The sequence below is a fragment of the Otolemur garnettii genome, unplaced genomic scaffold, assembly GCF_000181295.1.
Source record: "Otolemur garnettii isolate 467f Iridium unplaced genomic scaffold, OtoGar3 scaffold00129, whole genome shotgun sequence".
NCBI classification, from domain to species: Eukaryota; Metazoa; Chordata; class Mammalia; order Primates; family Galagidae; genus Otolemur; species Otolemur garnettii.
The window spans coordinates 1,059,436-1,082,483 of NW_003852524.1; the positions used below are offsets into that span (position 1 = coordinate 1,059,436).

General features: G+C 38.1%; 1 protein-coding gene across 2 annotated transcripts in view; it reads left to right on the plus strand.

Moving 5' to 3' along the window:
- ENPEP (glutamyl aminopeptidase) overlaps positions 1 to 23,048 on the plus strand; it is an 83,380-nt gene that overhangs the window by 19,063 nt on the left and 41,269 nt on the right. For both annotated transcript variants that reach the window (XM_023518188.1, XM_003798176.3), the window contains exons 4-10: positions 5,895 to 6,015; positions 8,440 to 8,594; positions 9,239 to 9,352; positions 12,285 to 12,419; positions 14,994 to 15,059; positions 19,582 to 19,647; positions 19,782 to 19,933. In XM_023518188.1, the coding sequence (XP_023373956.1) occupies positions 5,895 to 6,015; positions 8,440 to 8,594; positions 9,239 to 9,352; positions 12,285 to 12,419; positions 14,994 to 15,059; positions 19,582 to 19,647; positions 19,782 to 19,933 (809 nt within the window). The remainder of the gene's footprint in view (positions 1 to 5,894; positions 6,016 to 8,439; positions 8,595 to 9,238; positions 9,353 to 12,284; positions 12,420 to 14,993; positions 15,060 to 19,581; positions 19,648 to 19,781; positions 19,934 to 23,048) is intronic.

The following is a 23,048-nucleotide window of genomic DNA, read 5'->3' on the forward strand; positions in this document are numbered from 1 at the left end:
ATCTCAGAAGACTTTTAACTCTGTGTATTTTGTTTTTTGAAGATGAGTTACATTACGTTGTTATTCAATTCTGAAAAACAAAAGTAACTTGAGAGTTATATAGAGAGTTTATCAACAATTGAGGCCAGACACTGATGGGTATTTTACAACTCTATTACAAGAAGATTACTCCTGAGGCCTTCTTTAGGTTTAGTTGATGGGTTAAGGATTTTAAAGTAAATAAAATAAAACAAAATAAAGAAAGGGAAAAGAGATTATGTGACCTTTTAGTTAGGTGAACTAATTCTTGAGTTATTAAATAAAAAATGTGATCCCATATTCTTGTAGGAGTTATATCATAGGAAACAATGTCTCCAAGTATTTCAATAGCCTCATAGTTCAGCTCAAAGTTTCACATTGGGATATATTGTCATTTATATTTTAATCTAGACCATGTGAATTATATTATAAATATATATATTTTTGGTGCCATGACTCAGATATTTTTAGTTTTAAAATTATAGGTTAAATGTACATACATTATAGAAAATTTGGAAGGAAAACAGAAAGAAGAAAATAGAAAAATTACCCATATTATTATACACAAAGTTATTCCAAGTTATAAGGTATTACAAAGTGACCTACATAACTTTGCCAGAATGTTTTAGCTTTTATTAATCCTTTGCTTGAAAGGGAATAATCCTTTGTCTAGAAGAGATTTCCCTAGGGTTTCTTCCAGTATTTTTGTGGTTTTAGGTTTGATATTGAAGTCTCAAATCCATCTTCAGTTGATCTTTGTATATGGTGAGAGATGAGGGTCCAGTTTCATTCTTCTGCCTATGGATATCCAGTTTCCCCAGCACCATTTACTAAAAAGGGTATCCTTTCCCTAGTCCATGTTCTTGTCAAATTTGTCAAAAATATTTTGACTGTATATGACTTTCTTTCTGGCTTTGCTATGTTTCACTGATGTATGAGCATCTGTGTTTATTTTTATACCAGTACCATGCTGTTTTGGTTGTTGGAGGACTGTGGTATAATTTAAAGTCAGGCAATGTGATGCTTCCAGGTTTATTCTTTCTGCTTAGGATTGCTTTGACTATTTGGGCTCTTTTTAGGTTCCTTATGAACTGTAGAATTGCTTCTTATTATTCTGTGAAAAATGATGTTGCTATTTTGATAGGGATTGCATTGAATTTATTTATATGTTGCTTTGGGCAGTATGGTCATTTTAGTAACATTAATTCTTCTGATCCATGAGCATGGGCATGGGACATTTATCCATTTGTTTCATCCTCGATTTATTTCACAAATGTTTTGTAGTTTCTCTTGTAGAGCTCTTTCACCTCCTTTGTTAAGTATATTCCTAGGATTTTTTGTAGCTAGTGTAAATGGAATGGCTTCTTGATTTGGTTCTCAGGTAGATTGTTACTGATGTACGGTGTCTGACACACCTCTTGGGGATGGGACACTATTGTAAGAGGAACTTTACCTAGCAAATGCAAGCAGTGTAAACTGGCTCTTTGTACCCTCAAAGATTCCATAAAAAAGAAAAAAAGAAAAAAGAAATGCTATTAATTTTTGTACATTGATTTTGTATCCTGACACTTTACTGAATTCATTTATCAACTCAAACAAATTTTTGGTGGAGTCTTTGGGGATTTCTGGATGTAAGGTCATATCACCAACAATCAGGGATAATTTACTTCCTCTTTTCCAACTTGGATGCCTGTTACTTTTTGCTCTTGCCTGATTACTCTGGCTAGGAGTTCTAGTACTATGTTGAGTAAGCATGGTGAAAAGGTCAGCCTTGACTTGTTCCAATTCTTAGAGGGAATGCTTTCAATTATTTCTCCCCATTAAATATGCTGCTGGCTGTGGGTTTGTTGTATATAGCCTTTATTATTTTAAGGTATGCTCCTACTTAATTTGTTGAGAGTTTTTTATCATGAGGGGATGCTGAATTTTACTGAATGATTTTTCTTTGTCTGTTGAGATGATCATATGGCTTTTGTCCTTAATTCTGTTAATGTGATGTGTCACACTTATTGATTTGTGTATGTAGGACCATCCTCACATCCCTGGGATGAAACCCACTTGATCACAGTGAATTATCTTTTGATAATGTGCTTTGGAATTCCATTGGCTAGTATTTTGTTGATTGTTTTTGTGTCTATGTTCATCAAGAATATTGGTCTGTAATTTTCTTTTCTTGTGTTCCTGTTAGGTTTCAGTACCAGGGTGATACTGGACTTATAGAATGAATTAGGGTTGAATGGCTTCAGGAGGATTACTATTTTTTCTACACGTGTTTGGTAGATTTCAGCTGTGGTCTTTCTAAGTTCAGTGCTTTTATCTCCCTAACACACCCTTTTAAGGGTCTTATCTCATCAACCTTCTTTCTCTTTCCTTGGCCCGGGTAACTTTCATCAGCCCAAGACTTTGAGGTTGCTGTGAGCTGTGACACCACAGCACTCTACCAGGGGTGACAGAGTGAGGCCTTGTCTCAAAAAAGGAAAAAACAAAAGAAAGAAAAGAAAAACAACAACAGTGATAAAACAGGTGTTTCACAACCCAGAGAATAATTAGTTGAATATAGACTTTAGAAAGCCACTGACTGTAGCTCAAAAGATTCAGTGGTCTGCATAACCAGTAGTGTCCAGCAGTGACACCAGGTAATTTAACTCACTTAGGAAACTTACTATCTTTATAAAGGAAATATATCCACAAAAGTTAAGTTCTTGAAGCCTTACACACTACATTTTTATATATAAAATTTACATATATAGTTATTGAGCTTATATATTAAGTTATAAAGCTTATATATATAGTTGTAAAATTTATATGTAAACTTTACAGTTAACTTTTAATAGGGTCCATGAATAATAAAAGACTCCTTTTAGAAGAAGAAAGAAAATATACACACACATGTGTGCGCACACATTCCTCCTCATTACATGGGGGTTTTTTTGGTTGCAGTTTTCGGCCGGGGCCAGGTTTGAACCCGCCACCTCTGGTCTATGGGGCTGGCGCCCTACTCCTTGAGCCACAGGCACTGCCCCTCATTACATGTTATTTCAGGATGACTAGTCATGCACTTTAAAAAAATCATGTCAGTAAAGCAAGCACATGCTAGACCGATGGCAATTATTAAAAAGTGGTGGCAATTTGGGAGTAATTTACTGAACTTTGTCATGGACAGAAGTTCTGCAGCTCAGCAGATGCCAGAGGAGGGTTAATCACCTTTCTCAAGGCCCAGAGAAAGGAGAAAGATTGAGCACACTTACATGTGGAAGGTGAGGCCAGACAACAGACGTGCAGCCAGGATGAACAAAGGCATCCACAGTGGGAGGATGTTTTTTAAAATCATCAGATCCACATATCAAAAGTAATCTGTAGACAGAGCAGGCTGCAGTTTCTCAGAAACAAAAGAGGAAGGGATTGCTTTTATTTTGGATGGATTTGCATTAACACCAACATTATTTAAAGACATTGCTTTCCTCTGTCACCAACAAAAAGGCGAAGTAAAGGCTCAGCACCCGTAGCGGAGTGAGTAGGGTGCCAGCCTCATACACTGAGCCTGGCGGGTTCGAGTCCAGGCCTGCTAAACAACAATGACAACTGCAACAACAAAAACATTCTGGGCATTGTGGTGGGTGCCTGTATTCCCAGCTCCTTGGGAGGCTGAGACAAGAGAATTGCTTAAGCCCAAGAGTTTGAGGTTGCTGTGAGCTGTGATGCCAAGACACTCTACCCATGGCGACATAATGAGAATCTGCCTCAAAACAAACAAAAAAGTACATAGTAAGAAAAAATGGATTATCTTGTCTCAGAAGGAGGCTGCTTAAATGCAGTCCATCTATCGGCGTGGAAACGAGAACATATTAGTAAGAAAGAGCACAGCGAGGATTCCCACCCCTCCTCCTTCCGCTCCCAGGGAGAGGCCTCACCTTAGCTGCTCTTCCTCTTTCCCTTCCCTCCTTCCCTCCTTCCCTCCTGGAGTGTTGTGTGCAGCCCAGAAGCACAGTGTGTAGGGGCAGCAAAGTGAAGAGAGGAGCTGTCCTTGTTGAAGTTGTTGATGGTAGAGAAAGGATGGGGTAGGAAACCTGAGAGTTCTTACATATGAATTAGTTCAGAGAGGAAAATTCTGAGTCTCAGTTTACGATTTGGCATCCTGATGAAGGGATGATTTTGATTTCCTATGGACAGTTACCTTTGTTCTGTTCAGGGGCCTCAGACCACCCAGTGGATCCTTAGTTTCACTTTACTCTTTGGAACATGCATGCCATTATCACAGAGAGGATGGGAGGGCAATGAGGAAATGCATCATCACTTCTGCCAAAAAAAAAAAAAAAAGCCAAAAACCTCAAAGGATGTTGAGATGATAATTGAGTGAGTTGTGTTGTCTTTGGAGGGGAAGATGAATTCATTTTATGCAAATAAGGAAGCATGTCAGTTACCTGGTGGATGTGGGACAGTCAGCCAGCACTGCAAGTGGAAGGGATGCCCTTTCAGAATTTGTCCTTTAAATTATTGACTCTTGTCAGTGTTCTTCCCTTCTAAGCATAGGTGACTCAGGATGGGTGCTTAAATGAGTGTGCCTTGAGAAAAATATAGAGAATAGATGTCGGTTTTTCTTTTTTCCTTTTTTATTATTTTTATCTTGAATTACCTGATCCAGTTAGGTAAATGGTCTTGAACTTACTAAATGACCACATCTTGTGATTACATTGAGGGGTTTGAGTCAGGTTTTAAGTTTAGCAGGTATATTTTATTTGAGCTTCTTGCAAACTCTTAGCAAACACTAGTTGCCTAAAGCACCTTCTTCTCTTTTTTTTTGAGACAGACTCTCACTACGTCACCCTCGGTAGAGTGAGGTGACGTCACAGCTCACAGCAACCACAGACTCTTGGATTTAAGCAATTCTCTTGCCTCAGCCTCCCGAGTAGCTGGGACTACAGGCGCCCACCACAACACCCAGCTATTTTTTTGCTGTAGTTGTCATTGTTGTTCAGCAGGCCCAGACCAGGTTTGAACCTGTCAGCCTCAGTGTATGCGGCTGGTGCCCTACACACTGAGCTACGGGTGCCTCCCTTTTTTTCTTTTATATACTAAAAAGTGCCTAAACACCTGTGATAGTGTCCAAGGGACCACATCTAATTACACAACACTGTGTTTAAATTAATTCTTGATTTTTTTTTTACAAAGTCATATATGCTTAGAACTGGGGTGGGGGCAGTTTATACATGATTTGATTTGTACATTGTGAGGTAGGGGCACAGCATAATACCCTAGCAACTTAGAGAATTGATGTAGCTTACCTAGATTACTTCCTCTCAGGAAAATTTTGGATCATTCTATATTAGGCTCTGGGAGCAGAATAGTTGACATATCAGAAGGGTAATTTGGAATACCTGGGTAGAATAGCCTAGGAGGGTAACCTGTACTCAGGGCTCTTTAAGTGGGAAAAATCATGTGAATTCATTTCCGCAAAGATAAACTACAACAGAGAGAGAGAAAGAGAGAGAGGTAGATGCGATCGTCGACAGACAGATGTGTAGATACACACAGAGATTCATGGGTAATAAGAAGACAGTATATGGTCTAAATGAAGAAAAGTAATAACATTTTAAACCTCTGGCCCATTGTGCCAACCGTTGTGTTTTACGTTATTTTTAGTCGTTAAAATCACTCAGGGAGTAGTGGAATTTTATTGTCCTTTTTTACACGCGTCTCAGTGGTGTGAAGTGATTTATCTGAGACCACACAGCTAGTATGAGACAGACTGGGATTCAAATTAGATTTCTCCAGCTCTAGAGTCCCCTTTCTTTCCACTAAATCATGTATCATAGCTTTTGTGTTTTATTGAATGAAGAATAATTTTCAGCAATTTTTTTTTGTGTTTTGTTTAATAGCTCAAAATTTATGTCCAGCCGGAGCAGAGACACACAGCTGAATATGCTGCAAACATAACTAAAATTGTGTTTGATTATTTTGAAGAATACTTTGCCATGAATTACTCTCTTCCTAAATTAGGTGAGAATCATTTCTTATGTTCGTATTTTTAATGTTGCCTTTGTTTTCACCTAAACTAACTTCTTCCAACAATGCCACCATTAGTGAATTGTCATCCCTGTGTTGTTTTATTATATGCCTACAATGTGTGTCTAAGGCTTACTAGATGCTAAAAGATCCGCTCTGGATTCCTCCAAGAATAACGTCTTGGAGGAATAATAACTCTGTTCTTATTAATATTCTAATTATTCTATAATAATAACTGTTCTTATCTGATAAACAGGTAGTCGTTTATTTCCATGTAAAGATGAAAGTATTGTGCATAAACCTGCAGATCTTGACAATGATGGAGCCAGACCCAGTAACATAGATCAGCTGATTTCAAATCAGTGCCCACACCACTAGCTTACATTTTCTCTCTATTATCAGTAAGTCGGAAAATAATAGGAAGAAATGATATTGTAAGAGTCCCATGTGCTTCTGATCCTTCATTGTACAAGACAAATGGTAGATTTTCCAGAGGTTAAAATGAAACACTGGCATTCCTTCCAGAAATATTGTTTTCTAATACAGGGCGAAGCATGCTCTCTTTTTAAAACAAAAGTGGGCCTATAACCAAAACAGGTGGACATGGCACGTCTGTCAACAGCAGAAGGGCTTTGCTAATAAGCCTGAGTACGATTAGCGAAGACCTTAAATAAAGTACCCACACAGATGTTTGCGGGGATGAAATGAAGGCAGTAAGAAAACAAATCAGCCAGCAAACAGAGTTTGCTTTTCCATTTCTGTTTCTGCCCTTTCCTTTAATAACTCATCAGTGCAAAGCCACTGGTCTGCCGGCTTCTCTCCGTGAGAACCACTGCCGCTCTGAGCAAGTCTCTTGACGTCACATTTTCTCCTCGTGGCAAGAGCTCCAGTTTTTATTGCTTAGCAACTGTTACAGGAGATAGAGAAATCAATGTTCATCAAAATCAGAATGCTATTTAACAAAATAGTAAGCCCATGAATTTAAAGGCTTTTCCCCTTTACCTCACCTGCGCCGTCGAGGATCACTTGGGAAGTGGAGATCTCACAAATTTCTTTTTCCTGGTCTCTTCCTTCCTCCTCCCTCACTCCTTTATGTGCGTTCTCAACCTTTTCGGAAATAATTGTATTTTAGGCTCCTTTAGAAATGATTTCTGCATTTATTATACTCTGAAAAATTAAATGTCCTGCAGTTAATGAATTATAATGGCAACGCTTTCCAGAGAAATGAGACTACAAAAGAGTCTTTTGTTCAATGATTAAGTGAAAATTACATTATGAAACATACCGACCCTTGGAGGAGAAACTTCTCCACCGTTTAAGTGATATTCTTACGATAAAATAACCAAACCTAAAAATGAAGACAAAATGCAAAAGAGACTACTGTTGTAATCTTGACCTCTATTTAAGATAAGTCCCTTTTTATTCTTTTATAAAAAGCTTTAATGAACCTTTTCACCGGAGATAAAAAGCTTTTCTTATAGTATGGAAACTCAATTTATTAATTAATGGAAACTCAATTTATCAATTAATGGAAACTCAACTTATTTTCACTGTTGTGCCTCATTTAAATTATAGGGACTAATAAAGAAATTACATTCTGATTACAGTTCATTAACTAGAGAAGCTGTCAGTATTTTGACCACGGACCAGCTATTGTGCATTTTCTGTTTGGGGTTTTTAACAGAGAACTGATCAATACGGCCTTCTTCTGTCAGACATTTTATCTAAGTTTATAGGATCCAGCGACAATAAAGACTAGAAACTGCTCACGCAATCTCACGTTTTAGAACTGGAAGGGAATTTGGAGAGAATATAGTCAATTCCACAATTCTCCGGCTTATTTAACACATAAAAGTGGATGGTAGAGAATCAAGTTGACCTCAAATTCTATAGAATTAGAGAAAAAGTGTATTTTTATGTTCTCTGATATTCTGTATCCTTGGATGGAAATACATTTCTGTGAGCTGAGAAGCTTTGTCGTTCTAAGTCCTCATTTGCAAACTTCATTCTCCTTTTCCTCATAGCTCACCCCTCAAACAGATGCTATCTACGACTTAAGTGAAAAAAAGCTAATAAAATGGGAGGGAAAAAGCTAATAACAATGAGTACAGCGAGAAACAAAGACTATGAAGTTCTAGAGGCCTTGAAAAGAGCATTGCCATCAGTGTCCTTCTTAAACACACAAACAAATCTAAAAGGAGATACTTTGCTATCTGGAGCCACCCGGAAGAGCTCCGTGGAAATCTTCAGTGTGCTGGGACTGAAATGTTTGCACAAATGATCACTGTTTTTCACCCTCAGATATTATTTTTAGCCTTTTAGAAAGTAATCATCCAAAGAACTTAATCTGGTAGACTAAGAAATGTTTCGAACAAACGGAAAGAATGTATTTCTCTCGGACTCTCTCTTTTTCCATAGATAAAATCGCTATTCCAGATTTTGGCACTGGGGCTATGGAGAACTGGGGCCTCATCACGTACAGAGAAACCAACCTGCTCTATGACCCTGAGGAATCAGCCTCATCAAACAAACAGAGGGTGGCCAGCGTGGTGGCCCATGAACTTGTGCATCAGGTATAGGATCTTAGCGTCCAATTAGCTTGTTTCTGGAAGTGGCTTACGACCCCAGGAATAATTCACATTATTTATGACTTAGCAAATAAAAAATAGCCAACTTAAAAAAAAAAAAAACTTGCATGACAATCTTTCTTAGTGCTAGTAAACACTTACCCATAAAGAAACTTCAAATACATTGTTTTGCCTTTAGGAAATATACAGGAGGCCGTCCTATCAATTTGCATACAGAGGGTGCCAAAAAGATGCATACACATTTTAGGAAAGAAAAAACTGTATTAAAATTGTAACACTCAATACAGAGCAATAAAAAAATGAATATAAGTCACATCGAGCACCTCTTCTAACTGCAGAAATCAAATGTGACTTGAGGATTACAAACTTAATACTTTTTTTCCCTTTCTTAAAATGTTTTTATATATGTTTTTGATGCCTTCTATTTCCCAGAAATACCTAAATAAAAACAATAACCTAAGGAGAGTTTAATTCATTTAAAGATCAGGATAAAGCAGGAAATAAATGTTATTCTTGATCCTTCTGTGTCACAGTGACAAAATTTACAGAGACAAATGTTTTCAAAACTTCTAGGCCTCTCCACCATAAGCATAAGACTTCAATTATCTCTTTATTGCTTATAATTTCAGTGGTTTGGAAACATTGTGACCATGGACTGGTGGGACGACTTGTGGCTAAATGAAGGATTTGCTTCTTTCTTTGAGTTCCTCGGAGTAAACCATGCAGAAAAAGACTGGCAAATGGTAAGCCCGAAACACATCCGCTCCAAGTCTCTACTTTCCTCATGTGAAGCGGACTGAAGCCTTGGGACTACAGAAGTGGTCCTGAGTTAGGGGCCATGTACAGTGGGGAACTGGGAATGCCACTGTGAGAATAGCATGGCGCCAACTGACTTCCACTAACCCATACCTTGCTGAGAGCCTTTGCCCTGTCCCTAGGGGGCAACTGACCACCATAATCTAGGAATATCTTTGACAGAGTCACTCAGAAACACATACCAGGGCAGAAAAACAATTACGCAGCATTGAAAATATTAACTCTGTGCTCAGGAAAGTGTCCACAGCACTAACCTTTTGAAAGAGTCAAAGTCTTGTTTTGTGAACAACTTCCCTTAGAAAGATTGCTGAAATCATGTTGGGGAAGTGATAAGAGTATAATCTTAGCAGTTAGACTTTAGTTCAAATCCTGGACACATCATCTCTTGGATTCGTGACAGGGAATGTAACCTTTAGCAAGTTACATAACCTCTCTGCGTCAGTTTTCCCCTCTATGAAATAAGAACATTGTTCTTTATCTTGGTAAGCTTCAGAGCTCCCCAAATGTACATCTAACTATACATGGACAGTGTGCCCTTGAGGGGCCTGGAATAGGAACTTTTATGAACTTTACAATTTTTTTTCAGAAAAGCTAGGTATACTTGTTATTTACATTTAGATGGTGTAATTATTCTCATCTGATTGTCTATATGGGTGTCTAAATATGTAGAGATGAGAACGTAGAGAATTATGAGAGCTTGTGTACCGTGTAAAATACTGCCCTCTACTGGATGGAATAAGAAAAGTTAAATAATTGAGGCTCCGGTTTCCCTAGCCTATTTGGAAAAGTAAAAAACTTCATTTGCAACAATTACTAATTTAAAATTTTTTACCTAAACCAGGGTTTTTCAACCATGGAACTATTAAGATTTTGGACTGGATGATTTTTTTTGTGGGAGGCTGTGCATTGTAGTTACAGCACCCCTGGTCTCCTAAATACCAGTAACCCATCATCCCACCCATGACAACCAAAAATGTCTCCATCTACTTCCAGATGTCCTCTCCGGGGGACAAAAATATTCCCCAGTTCTGAACCACTCATTAATGATTTTTAGAAGTTATTGAAAATAAACTGTATAAATGGGGAATTATTTTGCCCTTCATTTTCTCTCTCAAAGTAACCTGATGCTCTTCTTATATCAAAATGTTATAAGAAATTACAACATTCTAATATTATCTAATTTTCTAATTTCAGAGTCTCAAAAACAGTAGTTAAATACCAGAATTTGGTATGTACGTTTTAAATAAAATTTTATCACAAGTCCCAACATATCCATTTATTCAGCGAACTCTAGAGAGAACCCCCAAATGAATAGTGAATAAAACACATTTCTTGCCCTTAAGGAGTTCCCAGTTTAAGTTCTTGTAGAAGGAGGGGTCAGACTAAATAGAGATATTTTATAAGAGAGCTTGATAAGCACCACAATAGTGGACCTTCATTTCACAGGTAAAAAAATCTTAGGGCCAGGCAGGTAATATAACTTTCCAACATTACACAGACATTTGTTAACAAAACTGAAATTACAGTCAAATTTCCTGATATCAGGAAATAACAGAAAGTTCTGTTATTTACCTAAATTTCTTAGGTATACAAAAAAACGAAATCCAAGTCAAAATTACCTTGAGTGGCAGGCTGGGCACAGTGACTCATGCCTGTGATACTAGTGTTCTAGGAGGCTGAGCCGGGTGGATTGCTTGAGCTCAGAAGTTCAAGACCAGCCCGAGCAAGAGCAAGACTCCATCTCTAAAAAAAAACCTAGATGGGTGTTGTGGCAGGTGCCAGTAGTCTCCACTACTCAGGACGCTGAGGCCAGGGGATCGCTTGAGTGCAAGAGTTTGAGGTTACTGTGAGCTATGATGCCACAGCTCTCTACTGAGGGGCAACAAAGTGAGACTGTCTCAAAAAAAAATTCCTCAATTGGCAGTCATCTCTTGACAATATAGTCCATTGACTATTATATGTGAGAACCACAAAACTGGAAAATGTAACCTGACATAACGTGTTCTTCTTTTGGAAATATTTTTCATTGAGTGGAACCAAAAAAATTTGTATTTTTAAAAATTAGTAGTGAATTAACAGAATGTGATTTCAGCTGCTTAAGAATCAAAATAATAAGAGCAGCTGATGTGTTAGGTTTTCACGCTGTGAGTTTCTATGGCAAGTGCTGACCATGAATTATATCATTGGATCCTGTGCACAATTTCAAAAAGAAGATGTTATTATTCCCTCTATTTAAGAGGAGTGGGAACTGCTTAAGTTTACATATCTAGGAAGTGGGTAGACTGAGCTTTGAAGCAAGGAAGTCTGGTTATACTGCCAGGCTTGTCTGCCAGTCTGTATGGCTGAGAAAATTCAGGAGTGAAATCAGAAGTGATTATTAGAACTAAAGAATAAACTAATGTTTTATTTGATTAATTATGATCATACAAATTTCAATAACAAGTTGACACAAGGTAAAGTAGAACATTTGGCTGATCGACAGGACAATTCTGTCTCAATTCTCAGGACAATTCTGTGAGGCGCTGTCATCATTCCCATTTTGCAAAGATGGAAAAAGGGCTTGACAAGTTCGGCAAATGACTGAAAGTCACTCCAAAGTAGCAGAAACAGAATTCACGGATACTTGTGTTTTCTTGACCTGGCATATAAGGGAAACCGTCAAAGGAGTTATAAATAGGAGTAAAGTCAACATAGATCAGTGAATGTAAAATATGATTAATTTGAAGACCCAATGTTTGTTTTAAGTAATTTGAATCATTTCTGTTCATTTTCTTTCAATTTTTCTAATATAAGGTATTTTAAAATATAAAGCAGCATGAAGGAATCACTATATTTCTTGCGTTCATTCTGTCATTTCAGCGTGAACAGATATTACAAGAAGATGTATTATCCGTTCAAGAAGATGATTCTTTAATGTCTTCACATCCAATTGTCGTCTCTGTGACGACCCCTGCCGCAATAACGTCTGTATTTGATGGAATATCCTACAGCAAGGTGGGGGAAACATGACACCGTTTGGACTATCTTCCTATTTTGTGACTCTCGGGGAGTAGGTGCATACAAGTAGTTAAAAATGGTGGGACTGTGCCAATGCGCTTTGAAAAACATTGTGGAACTTATTCTGATTACCAAATTTTCCGCAGTTTATACTTTTCAGTGGAACGGATTAAAGCTAGTCATTGCCACAAGATTTGAAAGAGATTTTTTAAAATGTCTTTTTTTACTTCTGTTTATAACTGTTTTCATTCTGACCGTTGAACATTTAGACTTCAAGCACAAATTTTAAAATTCTTTTATTTGTTTTTTAAAAAGACAACAACTATTCTTTTCTCCTTTTATGTGGTCAACAAAAAAATGTCACATATTTATTTATTTATTATTTTGGCTGGGGCTGAATTTGAACCGCCACTTCCGGTATATGGGGCAGGCACCCCACTCCTTGAGCCACAGGCACCGCCCCATAAAAATGTCATATATTTAAGCATCGTTTCAAGTCGAACTTTTAATGTTTACAATAAAAATTTAATCACAGTTCAGTTAGAAGAAAATTCTTTTATCTATTTGTAAAAAGATTTAAGGATAACTTTATTAGCATGGTATAGATGAGGCATTTTTATCCACTAAAATTTTCTGGAAAGCTGCCAAAAACCTATAACACAGAGCTGTATGTGACACCTTCTCTCCTACAGCATCTCCCGCAGTTTCTCCTTCAAATATATTCTGTATCTGTATCTAACAAAATTTAAACTCTCATTTCAGAAACTTTTATTTCTACCTCACCTTCTCACGGTTTACTCACTACATTAAGTTGCCCCAAAGCTATTGTGAAACATTTTGTTATGCTGAGTGATATCTAAAGTTTTATTGAAGGCAAAAATAAGATAACTATTAAAGTGAATAGTAGATATGATTGGCTTGCGTAGAAACATTTTCTATATGTTAGCATTTGAAATTTATCTTTTGGCTTTCCTGCTCGTATATTCCCATGGGGCCTTTTCTTTCATTCACATTCTCCATGATTCCTTTTCTCTTTCCTTTAAAATGAAAATTTCTAAGCCACTTACAGCTTAACTTACTCAGGAGAAGTTTGTATTTATTCAATCAGTTTTTCCATGAGTCCTGGATATTCTATGGGTTTAAGATGTTAGGTCAGGAACAAACAAATGCTTCTAAGCCTTTCACCTTCTAATTAGGTACAAAAATAGTTTAGAATGCTTAATGAAGTATAGTAAAAATTATTAACTAAAGTGGGGAGGCAATGTTTTTCTCAGCAGCTACTTGAAAATTGATTTAAAATTTTATAAATAATACAGTTGGGTACTAATCTTATAACACATGAAAAGAAAGGAGAGAGCAGAGGTATTCATCAGACGAAAGAAAACCGAATGGGAGATGCCATTTTTGAAGAGGATTTTATGCCTAAATTATTTATTTGTCTATATTAAGCCATTTGACCAGATACTTTCTCTACTTCCCTCTGATACACATCATTCTTTTTTAATTATGAAAATATATTTAATAAGTTGCTAAAGTTTTACCCTGACACTACTTTCTTGATTCATCAAAGAACATGATTTTTTTAAAAGTCTGTTTCTCTTTCATTAGGAAAGCTCCATCTGCTGGTTTATTTGAAGAAGTGCAATATAATTATTTGAGCCTAGAGTAGTGAAATGATGGCCATTTAAAAATATCTCTTTACCTTTCAGCTTTATCTTATCTTATTTATTTATTTATGTAAGACAGAGTCTCATTCTGTAACCCTGGATAAAGCACCATGGCACCGTAGGTCACAGCAACCTCAAACTCTTGGGCTCAAGCCATCCTCTTGCCTCAGCCTCCCAAATAGTCAGGACTATACTGCCCAGACAAGGTCTTGCTCTTGCTCAGGATGGTCTCAAATGCCTGAGCTCAGGCAATACACCTACCTCAGCCTCCCATAGTACTAGGATTACAGGCATGAGGCATTACACCCTACCTTTTTAATTTATTTTTTAGAGACAAGGTCTTGTTTTGTTCCCCAATCTGGAGTACAGTGGTGTGAGCATAGCTCACTGTAGCCTCTAACTTCTAGGCTCAAGTGATCCTCCTGCCTCAGCCTCCCAAGTAGCTAGGATTACAGCCATCTGCCACCACACTTGGCTAATTTTTCTTACTTTTTTAAAGATAGAGTCCAGTTCTGTTTTCCAGGCTGATTTCAAACTGGAGGTTCAAGAAATCCTTCCACGTCAGCCTCCCAAATCACTGAGATTACGGGCATGAGCCACTGTGCCTGGCATCTTTCACTTCTTTTAGATGCATAGATTATAAGGAATGTGTCAGGTGGCATTTTTATCCTAAAATAATAGCACCATGTAATTTAGCAGAATCATCTTGAAGAAATAATCTCAATACAATCATGAAACAGTGGTCACAATTGTGATAACTGATATTGTTCTTTATACATCCTCTAGTACAGCAGTTCTCAACCTGTGGGTCATGACCCCTTTGTAACAATGAAAATACATCACAGCATTAGGAAGGTTAGAACCCCTGCTCTAGTAGTTTAACTTGCCATTTTTTCCATCACAGGGAGCTTCCCTTTTGAGAATGATTGAAGACTGGATTACACCTGAGAAATTTCAAAAGGGATGTCAGGTATGATTTACTACTTTTAGTGGATTAAAAGTAAATTGCACTGATATGTGACTGGTAATAAATGCTAAAATATGTGGTTAGTTGAGAATAATTCCCTTCTTAATTTCCTTACTCAGGGGTAGGTCATATAGCAAAAGATAAAAAGTTGATTTCCCATTCGGTGGAGTACCTCCATTGTGTCTGTAATTATCATTTAGTAGAAGTTGCACAGAGAAGTTAAAACAGATCACTTAGTTATTTTTGACATACTTTCTGTGTGGATTAGTCAGCTCAGGCAGCCATAACAAAATACCATAGATGGGAGGTCTTAAAAAAACAACAGAAACGTATTTCCTCACAGTTTCGGAGGCTGGCGAAAGTAAGAGCAAGGTACTGCCCAGTTTGCCTTCGGGAGAGGGTCCTGTTTCTGGCTGGTACATGGAGGTGGACGGCATCCTGCTGTGTCCTCCCATGGCAGAGACAGCAAGACATACTCTCCCCAGTGCCTTGTAAAAACCATGGTCCTACCGTAAGGATCTCACCCTCCTGACTTCATCGAACCTTGGATACTTCCCAAAGGCTCTATTTCCAAATTAGGGTTAGGGCTTCACCACACATCAATTTGAGGGAACACAATTCGATCTACGGCAACATGATAAGATATAAAAATGTAAATCTAGCTATAAGGGTCCTCCTGTACAGTGAATGTAAGACTTTTCTCCTGTTATTGGATTGGAAAATGATTAATATAAATATTTTTATTATGATGGAGTCAATTAATAAAGGGGACATGCTTCTTTTTTTTTTGAGACAGAGTCTCACTATGTCACTCTCAGTAGAGTGCTGTGGCATCACAGCTCATAGCAACCTCAAACTCTTGGGCTTCAGCGATTCTCTTGCCTCAGCATCCTGAGTAGCAGGGACTATAGGAGGCACCTGCCACAGCATCTAACGATTGTTTTTTGTTGCAGTTGTCATTGTTGTTTAGCTGACCCGGGCTAGGTTTGAACCCACCACCCTCTGTGTATGTGGTGGGCGCCGTAACCACTGTGCTACAGGCTCCAAGCCCCTGCTTCTTTTTGGAAACAGAAACGACAATAAACTTTCTAAAGCACTTCACACGTACCACTTAAGTGGATGTTTCAGTTCTAACTGTCCTGTCTGCAGGCTGGCTTTGTTCCAACCTAGAGGTGGAATGTCTTCCTACTCTTTCCTTACCCTCCATCCTCCTTGCCTTGGTGACCGAGTAGTCAGGTAGAGCAGCGCTAACGACATTCAGCCTAAAAAGCAGAAAACAGGTCGGAGCAGCGCCCCCTTCTGGCTTCCACTGAGAGGCACAGTCTTGCTTGCAGATGTCCACCAGAAGGCCACCATTCCTATGGCTCTCGCTACCGCCAGGTCTTCTTATTGGCGTTTAGCCTTCTCTATACTACCTGGAAAGAAAACGGACCCACATCTACCCAATACTAAAATACCTCGGTGACTATTTAAGTAATAAATAAAACCAGGATGTAGGAAATGTTTGGCGAGTATTCTACATGATTCCATTTTCTCCTCTGTCCACTAATAAAATATTTTGTGTCCACATTGTGCAAAGGGAGAAGCTACGTGTTTGTGCTTCTGTGTACATGAGACCATCTTGCAAGTTTTCTATCAGCTTCAAACTCAAATCTTGTCATTTCTTCTCTCCATGTAAGCACCTTCAATCAGGAAATCTGTCTTCTGCTTCTTGGCTTGTACTCTCCATGCCCCCGTTGAATAAATTACACACGTTAGGTGACCCCCCAATTTTTTAAAATGAATTAATGAGCGAGTAGTCTATAATAGATAATACAGAACATAGAAATAAAAATTAAATTAAAAATTCCATCTACATAGTTTTCTTTCTAAATTAAATTGTAATTGATAAACAGCAAATTCTGTACCCTCAGAATTTACTTCAAATTAAATATTCTCTTGTATTAACTTTTTTAGAGAAGTTTCAAAAGAGACCTTCAAAGTGAAGAGCTATTCTAACAACTTAATAATACTCTCACATTTTCTTAAACTCAGTATCTGCTATAGTTAATAATAAAAAAAACCCAGGCTTGTGTCAAATGAATATGTCTCAAGTTAAAGAGCAGTCTTCCTAACTGTGACTATAGATGGTGCTAGAAACTGAACTAGGATGAAAAGATACTAATTTTTCATATTATTAGAGTGCTATGGGATGCATTGACCAAATAAACACAAAACATTCTTTGTCTTCAATATTCAAACTCTAGCTAATATCTGGAAATGAGATACGAGGGATATAGGCCACATTTAATAAGCTCTCAGACCAACTGGAACTTTCCTCACAACACTCGAGCAACTGACCTGTATCTCCTGAGTTGTTATCATCGCTCTGTAATTATTGCCCTTAAATCCCTCAACCTGTGAAAGTGGAGTTGAAAGTCTTTCCCTCGAAATGCTAACTTTCTTCCTCCAAGGACTCTGTATTAGCGAGCCTGGTATGTTACTAATTCTGGGCAGGCCCCGTGGTCTGCTCTCTTTCATGCTCATCACCTTCCCCCAAACTCAACCTCAGACAGCAAAATAGGGACAGGACAGGGGTAAATAACAGAAAAATAACAACTATAAAATCTTTAAGGCTATATTCTTACAGATAAGAAAGTATAGTAGATTACAGGGCGTTCATAACAAGTATAGTTATAAAGTAGAAACTGAGAAATATATTTGTCCTTTCTTTTTCTTTTATTATCAGTAGCATCCCCAGTAAGACAGGAATGGCTCAGTTGAAAAGGTCTTTTCCCTTCCCGAGATACTAGTGATAGAAACCCCATCCTTTTCTTTTTTTTACTCACTGACCCCCAACTACTGAGGAACTATAACAGGTAATTTTGACTGGAATGACTACCTCATAATTATTCAAGATGAAGAAAAAAATTTAATATACTGCATCCTAGAGTATTAATCTAGACAATATGAAATTAGTACCTTTTAACATACTAAATGTATAAACTATAAATTTCCATTTGGTCTCTAATTCAGGACAAGCAAGAAATTGTGATTAAAAAAACAGTAACAACAGTGATGGAAACAGCACTCATTGATCCAGGATTCAGACTTCTTATATTAATCGCAGGCAAATCAGTCCACCTCTGTGTGTACCCAGGTAGTTTGGCAGAGCAGTTTTCTTTCTCTGAAAAATGTGGGAGCTGTATTAAATAATCTTTAAGATCGCTTCCAGTTCCAAGATGACATATTTCTAAGCTCAGGATGACGTATTTCTATACTCATTGTCAGTATCCAAATAACCTGCTATAAATTAATTTTTTTAAAAGATGTTATTCAATAGAAATTGTCATTAACACACAGCTATGGTTATAATTATTATTATACCAAGTATTCCCTGGAATGAATAGCACAAATTGGTCTTTGCAGTGTCTCCCTTCCTTTGCCTGCCCCCTGGTGGTAGTTCCAAGAAGTGAATTCACCAAAAGAACAAATACAGAGACAGCTTTCTAAACTGGATCCTGGGAGTCCTAAAAGATTGTTTTATCTTTCTGTGCCTGAAAAAAAGAAAATTTTGGAAGATAATGTGACTTAGGTAGAGAACCTACAGAAAGATGATAGCAACTTGGCAAGAAAATTATATGTGTAAAGTTAACAATTAGGAACATTTAAGATGGTTTTATTTCTCTCAGACTTCCACATTTATAGGGGGATAATTCTAGAAAGTAACAGAGGAGCAATACAACAGGAACTTTGGAAAGTTTCCTGGGAAACCAAAAGTGTCTCCCAGTCATGGGATTAGGACAAACCTGGGAATTTTTCCTGGGGTATATCATATGACATCTGAAAACTCACCTATAGGAAGAGGTTTTGTGAACACAATTGCCCAAAGGAGGAGACTTCTCTGTAAAGGATTTGTACTGTTTAAATATTCAAAGAGTGAAGACATTCTTAAAAGTGAATAATGTCCTCCATTCATTATCATCATCATTAATATTATTATTCAAAAATTATATACAGTGTAAATGCATTTCCTTAGAGCAGAGGTCAGCAAACTACTGCTTACAGGCCAAGTCTAGCCTATTAGCCACTTTCTTTTTTTAGAGATGGGATCTCGCTATGTTGCCTAGAGTGCAGTAGCTGTTCACAGACTCAGTCATAGATCACGGCAGCCTCATGCACCTGGTCTCAAGCTATCCTTCACGCCTCTGCCCTTGGAGTAGTTGGGACTACAGACACACCACTGTGTCCAGCTCCATCATTTTCTTTCTGAACTCAGTAGGGTTTCTACATTTTTTAATGGTGAGAAGAACTAAAAGGAGAAGAGTATTTCATGATTCATCAACAATGTTGCCTGGAACCCAAATATCAGCATGCATGGTGTTTTTTTGGAAGCCAGCCATGCTCCTTCACTGGCATTTTGTCTATGGCTGTTTTTGTGTCAGGGAGGCAGAATTGAGCAGTTGTGACTGGGGTTCAGTTCATACTATTGAAGTGTGAGAAAAGCAAACATTGACTTCTAAAATATTTATCTTTTTACATACAGATATACTTGGAAAAACACAAATTCAAGAATGCAAAAACTTCAGATTTTTGGGCAGCACTGGAAGAGGTAAGGAAGAGCATGCCCCCAGATATTTCTTTGTCATATTCATAAATAATTTCCAAATCCTCTTTTCATCTGACTGTTCTATCCTTTTATTTCCCCTTATTTGTTAATTGATCTCCATTTTTTTTCGATGTTAGGCGAGTAATCTACCGGTAAAAGAAGTAATGGACACCTGGACCACACAGATGGGTTATCCTGTGCTTACTGTGACTGACGGTCGGAAAATCACACAGAAACGCTTTCTGTTAGACTCAAGAGCTGATCCTTCCCAGCCACCTTCCGCTCTTGGGTAAGGCTCTGTCATGCATTTCCAAAGAAAAGGAGAAATTCAGCAGAAATACTGTTAATTTGCTTAGATCGTGCTCTTGAGTACATGATAGATGGGTATAAAGGCACAGTTCTCCTGGGAGAACAAAGGAATTCAGAAAAGCTGAGTGATCTCTAAGTTCAGAATGGTGAACTGAGTGATGCGTCCCTGCCCTGTGTTTCCCAGAGTCACTGAAAGTACCCAAAGAAATAAACCTATGAGAGTAAAGGAAGTGAAGGGCGATGGGGGTGCAGGCGTCGTAGAATTCTGGAAGGAGAAAAGCAGAAGGAGAAATATTGACAGAACACAAACAAACTGAGGAAGATGCAACTGGATAATAATAAAGGGACTTGCCTCTCCCTAGACAGGCCCTAGGCTCATCTTCAGCAGGAACAGTGGGGAATAAGAGTGAGAAGAGTAGCTGGAAACAGGGAAAGAATTTGAAGTCTAGACTGAGGACAAATGCAACAGCTGGACTGCCCGGCACTTTCTCTCTACTCCCATTCTTTCTCCGTATAGAGCTTCCAGAAATCTGGCAATGACCTCAGGCAAGAATACAGAGGGCTTTTTTTTCTTTTTTCTTTTTTTAAGAAATTGACTGAAATAGTGGAGGAGAGCTGAGGATTTCCATGTGGCTGGTACTCCTTAAGTAAGGCCTTCCTTATTATGACATTTGCAGGATGGGTGGGCTGGACCTGCCAACCCCCTCCTCATACATGCACAAAGCTCCCAGTCAGACCTGCGTAGCAGAGAAGCCTGTTGCAAAAATACATCTTCTTTCTCAATAGTAGAGAGCTAAAGACCAACCATCAAGAATCATCAGTTTAGTTCTTTTGTAAAAACTAGGAATTGGATAATTAAGGATCATAACATACGTGAAAAAAATCTAGAAGCCTAAAAGTTTAAAATCTCATGGGAACAACCAGACCAACCAATGAAACAAACAACAAAAACCCTGGCTCTATAAGAAGCATAATTGAGGAAAGAGAAAAGAAATTCATGAAATATGTTCAGAGATCACAGATGCTGTTCTACCCATTAACTAAGAGCAGAATGTCTTGAAAAGGGCAAACTGAATGTACAAAAGAACTTTGAAAGATTAATTTTTTTAGTTGTCGAAATATTCATTGACCAACTCTAAATAAATTTGGGAATTTTCCAAAAATAAAGGATAAACACACCTACAGCTGGCAAATACGGAAGAGAAGACAAATATGCAAAGTGCAGCACCCATGGTTTCTAAAGACTACCGAGGAAAGGAAACCAAAAACAACCCAACAAAAAACCATACCTAGATATAGCCTTGGGAAATTTCTGTAACAGAGACGGGCAGGTTAGCAAGTTAGCAAGTTAGCTGCCTCCACAGCAGCCTTGACTGCAAGAAGAGAATGGAGGAAATGTCCCCAGAATGTGGAAACAAAAAATATTTCCACCCTCTAATTTCAGAGCCAAACTAAACCAAGGATGAAAGTTAAGATATTTTCAGAAATGTAGCCCCAGAAAAGGCTTTCCACATAACTCTTAGAAATTTACTTAAGGCTGCAATCCCAAGTGGAATTGGAGGGCTGAAGGAGAGAGAGAGAGACAGGAGGTAGGACCAGTCAATCACCAAAGAAAAAGATGTGGGACATGGGATCAGGAAACAGTGCATCCAACCTAGGAAACCCAGGGAAGGTGATGCTCGTGGTGCTACGTGTTCCTATGAGAGCAGGATGACGGGGGCAAAGGTAGGCAATGCCCCGGAAAAAGAGACGTTCTCTTCAGTAGATAGCATAGAGGAGAGGGAGGAAAAAAGTGAGGATTTGGTGAAGGCTCATCAGTTTGGTAAACTATAGAAAAGAAAATTAGGAAGGTCAAAATCAAAGAACGCATGTAAAAATTATGAGCTAAACTTATGCAGCAGGTAGGGTGATTTTATGCCATTAATCGAGTGTAAGAGAACAGAATCCATTTGACCTTGTCTTGCCATTGTAACGAGAAAACATACCTGACATAAAGGAGGTGGAAGACAGAGAGAAGGCAGAAGAAAGTGCCAAGGTGGTGCAGGGAAGCCCCTTCCCACCCCCTTCAGGACACCGTGTTGTCTGTGGCCTCATGTTGGTAGTTTGAAGTTGGTTGTGATGGGAGGGGGGTATGACATGGAAATGGACAAACACTACATTTTGCCCTCTGAGAACTGGTTAAGCATTTGTCAACACTCCAGTGGGTATCCTTATTTGATAGTCAGGACAGCAGGAAGGCTGAACTTTAAAAAGTGGCAAATGGCATTATGAGTCTGTTATTTAAAGGTACAACTGCAACCTATGGAAAAATCTAAATTTTATTTTATTAAATATTATGGTTAAAAAGGGAAGAGAAAAGAAAGTGATATAAGTGAGCTCAGTCACTGCCTTTCATGGGCATGTTAATAAATATTGTCTAAATAAAAGAAAGAGGTGTTTGGAGTTAGACTATAAAAGCACTAAAGCCAGGTCACTTCACAGGGAGTGCTTCTGAGAGAAGGGCTGGTCTGAGGGAAGGGTGAGGAGGAAGATGGTGGCTTTCAGTACCAACTTTTCTGGGTTTTGATTCATGATGAATGTATCCACAAATTACAAAAATTAAATTCTCTCCTGAGCATTTAAATAGCACATAGTCACTTAATCAAATTCTCTTGCATTTACAAGAAACTTATAAATGTAATCAAATTCTTCTAAACACCACTAGTTAAAATTCTATTAAATTTATTTATAATTTCAAAATATAAACACCTAAAAAGCAGATTTAGAAATCTAATTTAAAATTTTTGTCCTGTATATCTTTACAAATCTAACTAATTCAAACTCAGATATAGGGGTGGCTTCTGTAGCTCAGTGGGTAGGGTGCCAGCCACATATGTCGAGGCTATGGGTTCCAACCCAGCCTGGGCCTGCTAAACAACAATGACAACTGCAACAAAAAAATAGCTGGACATTGTGGTGGGTGCCTGTAGCCCCAGCTACTTGGGAGGCTGAGGCAGGAGAATCACTTGGGCCCAAGAGTTTGAGGTTGCTGTGAGCTGTGATGCCACAGCACTCTACCCAGTGTGACAGCTTGAGACTCTGTCTCAAAAAAAAAA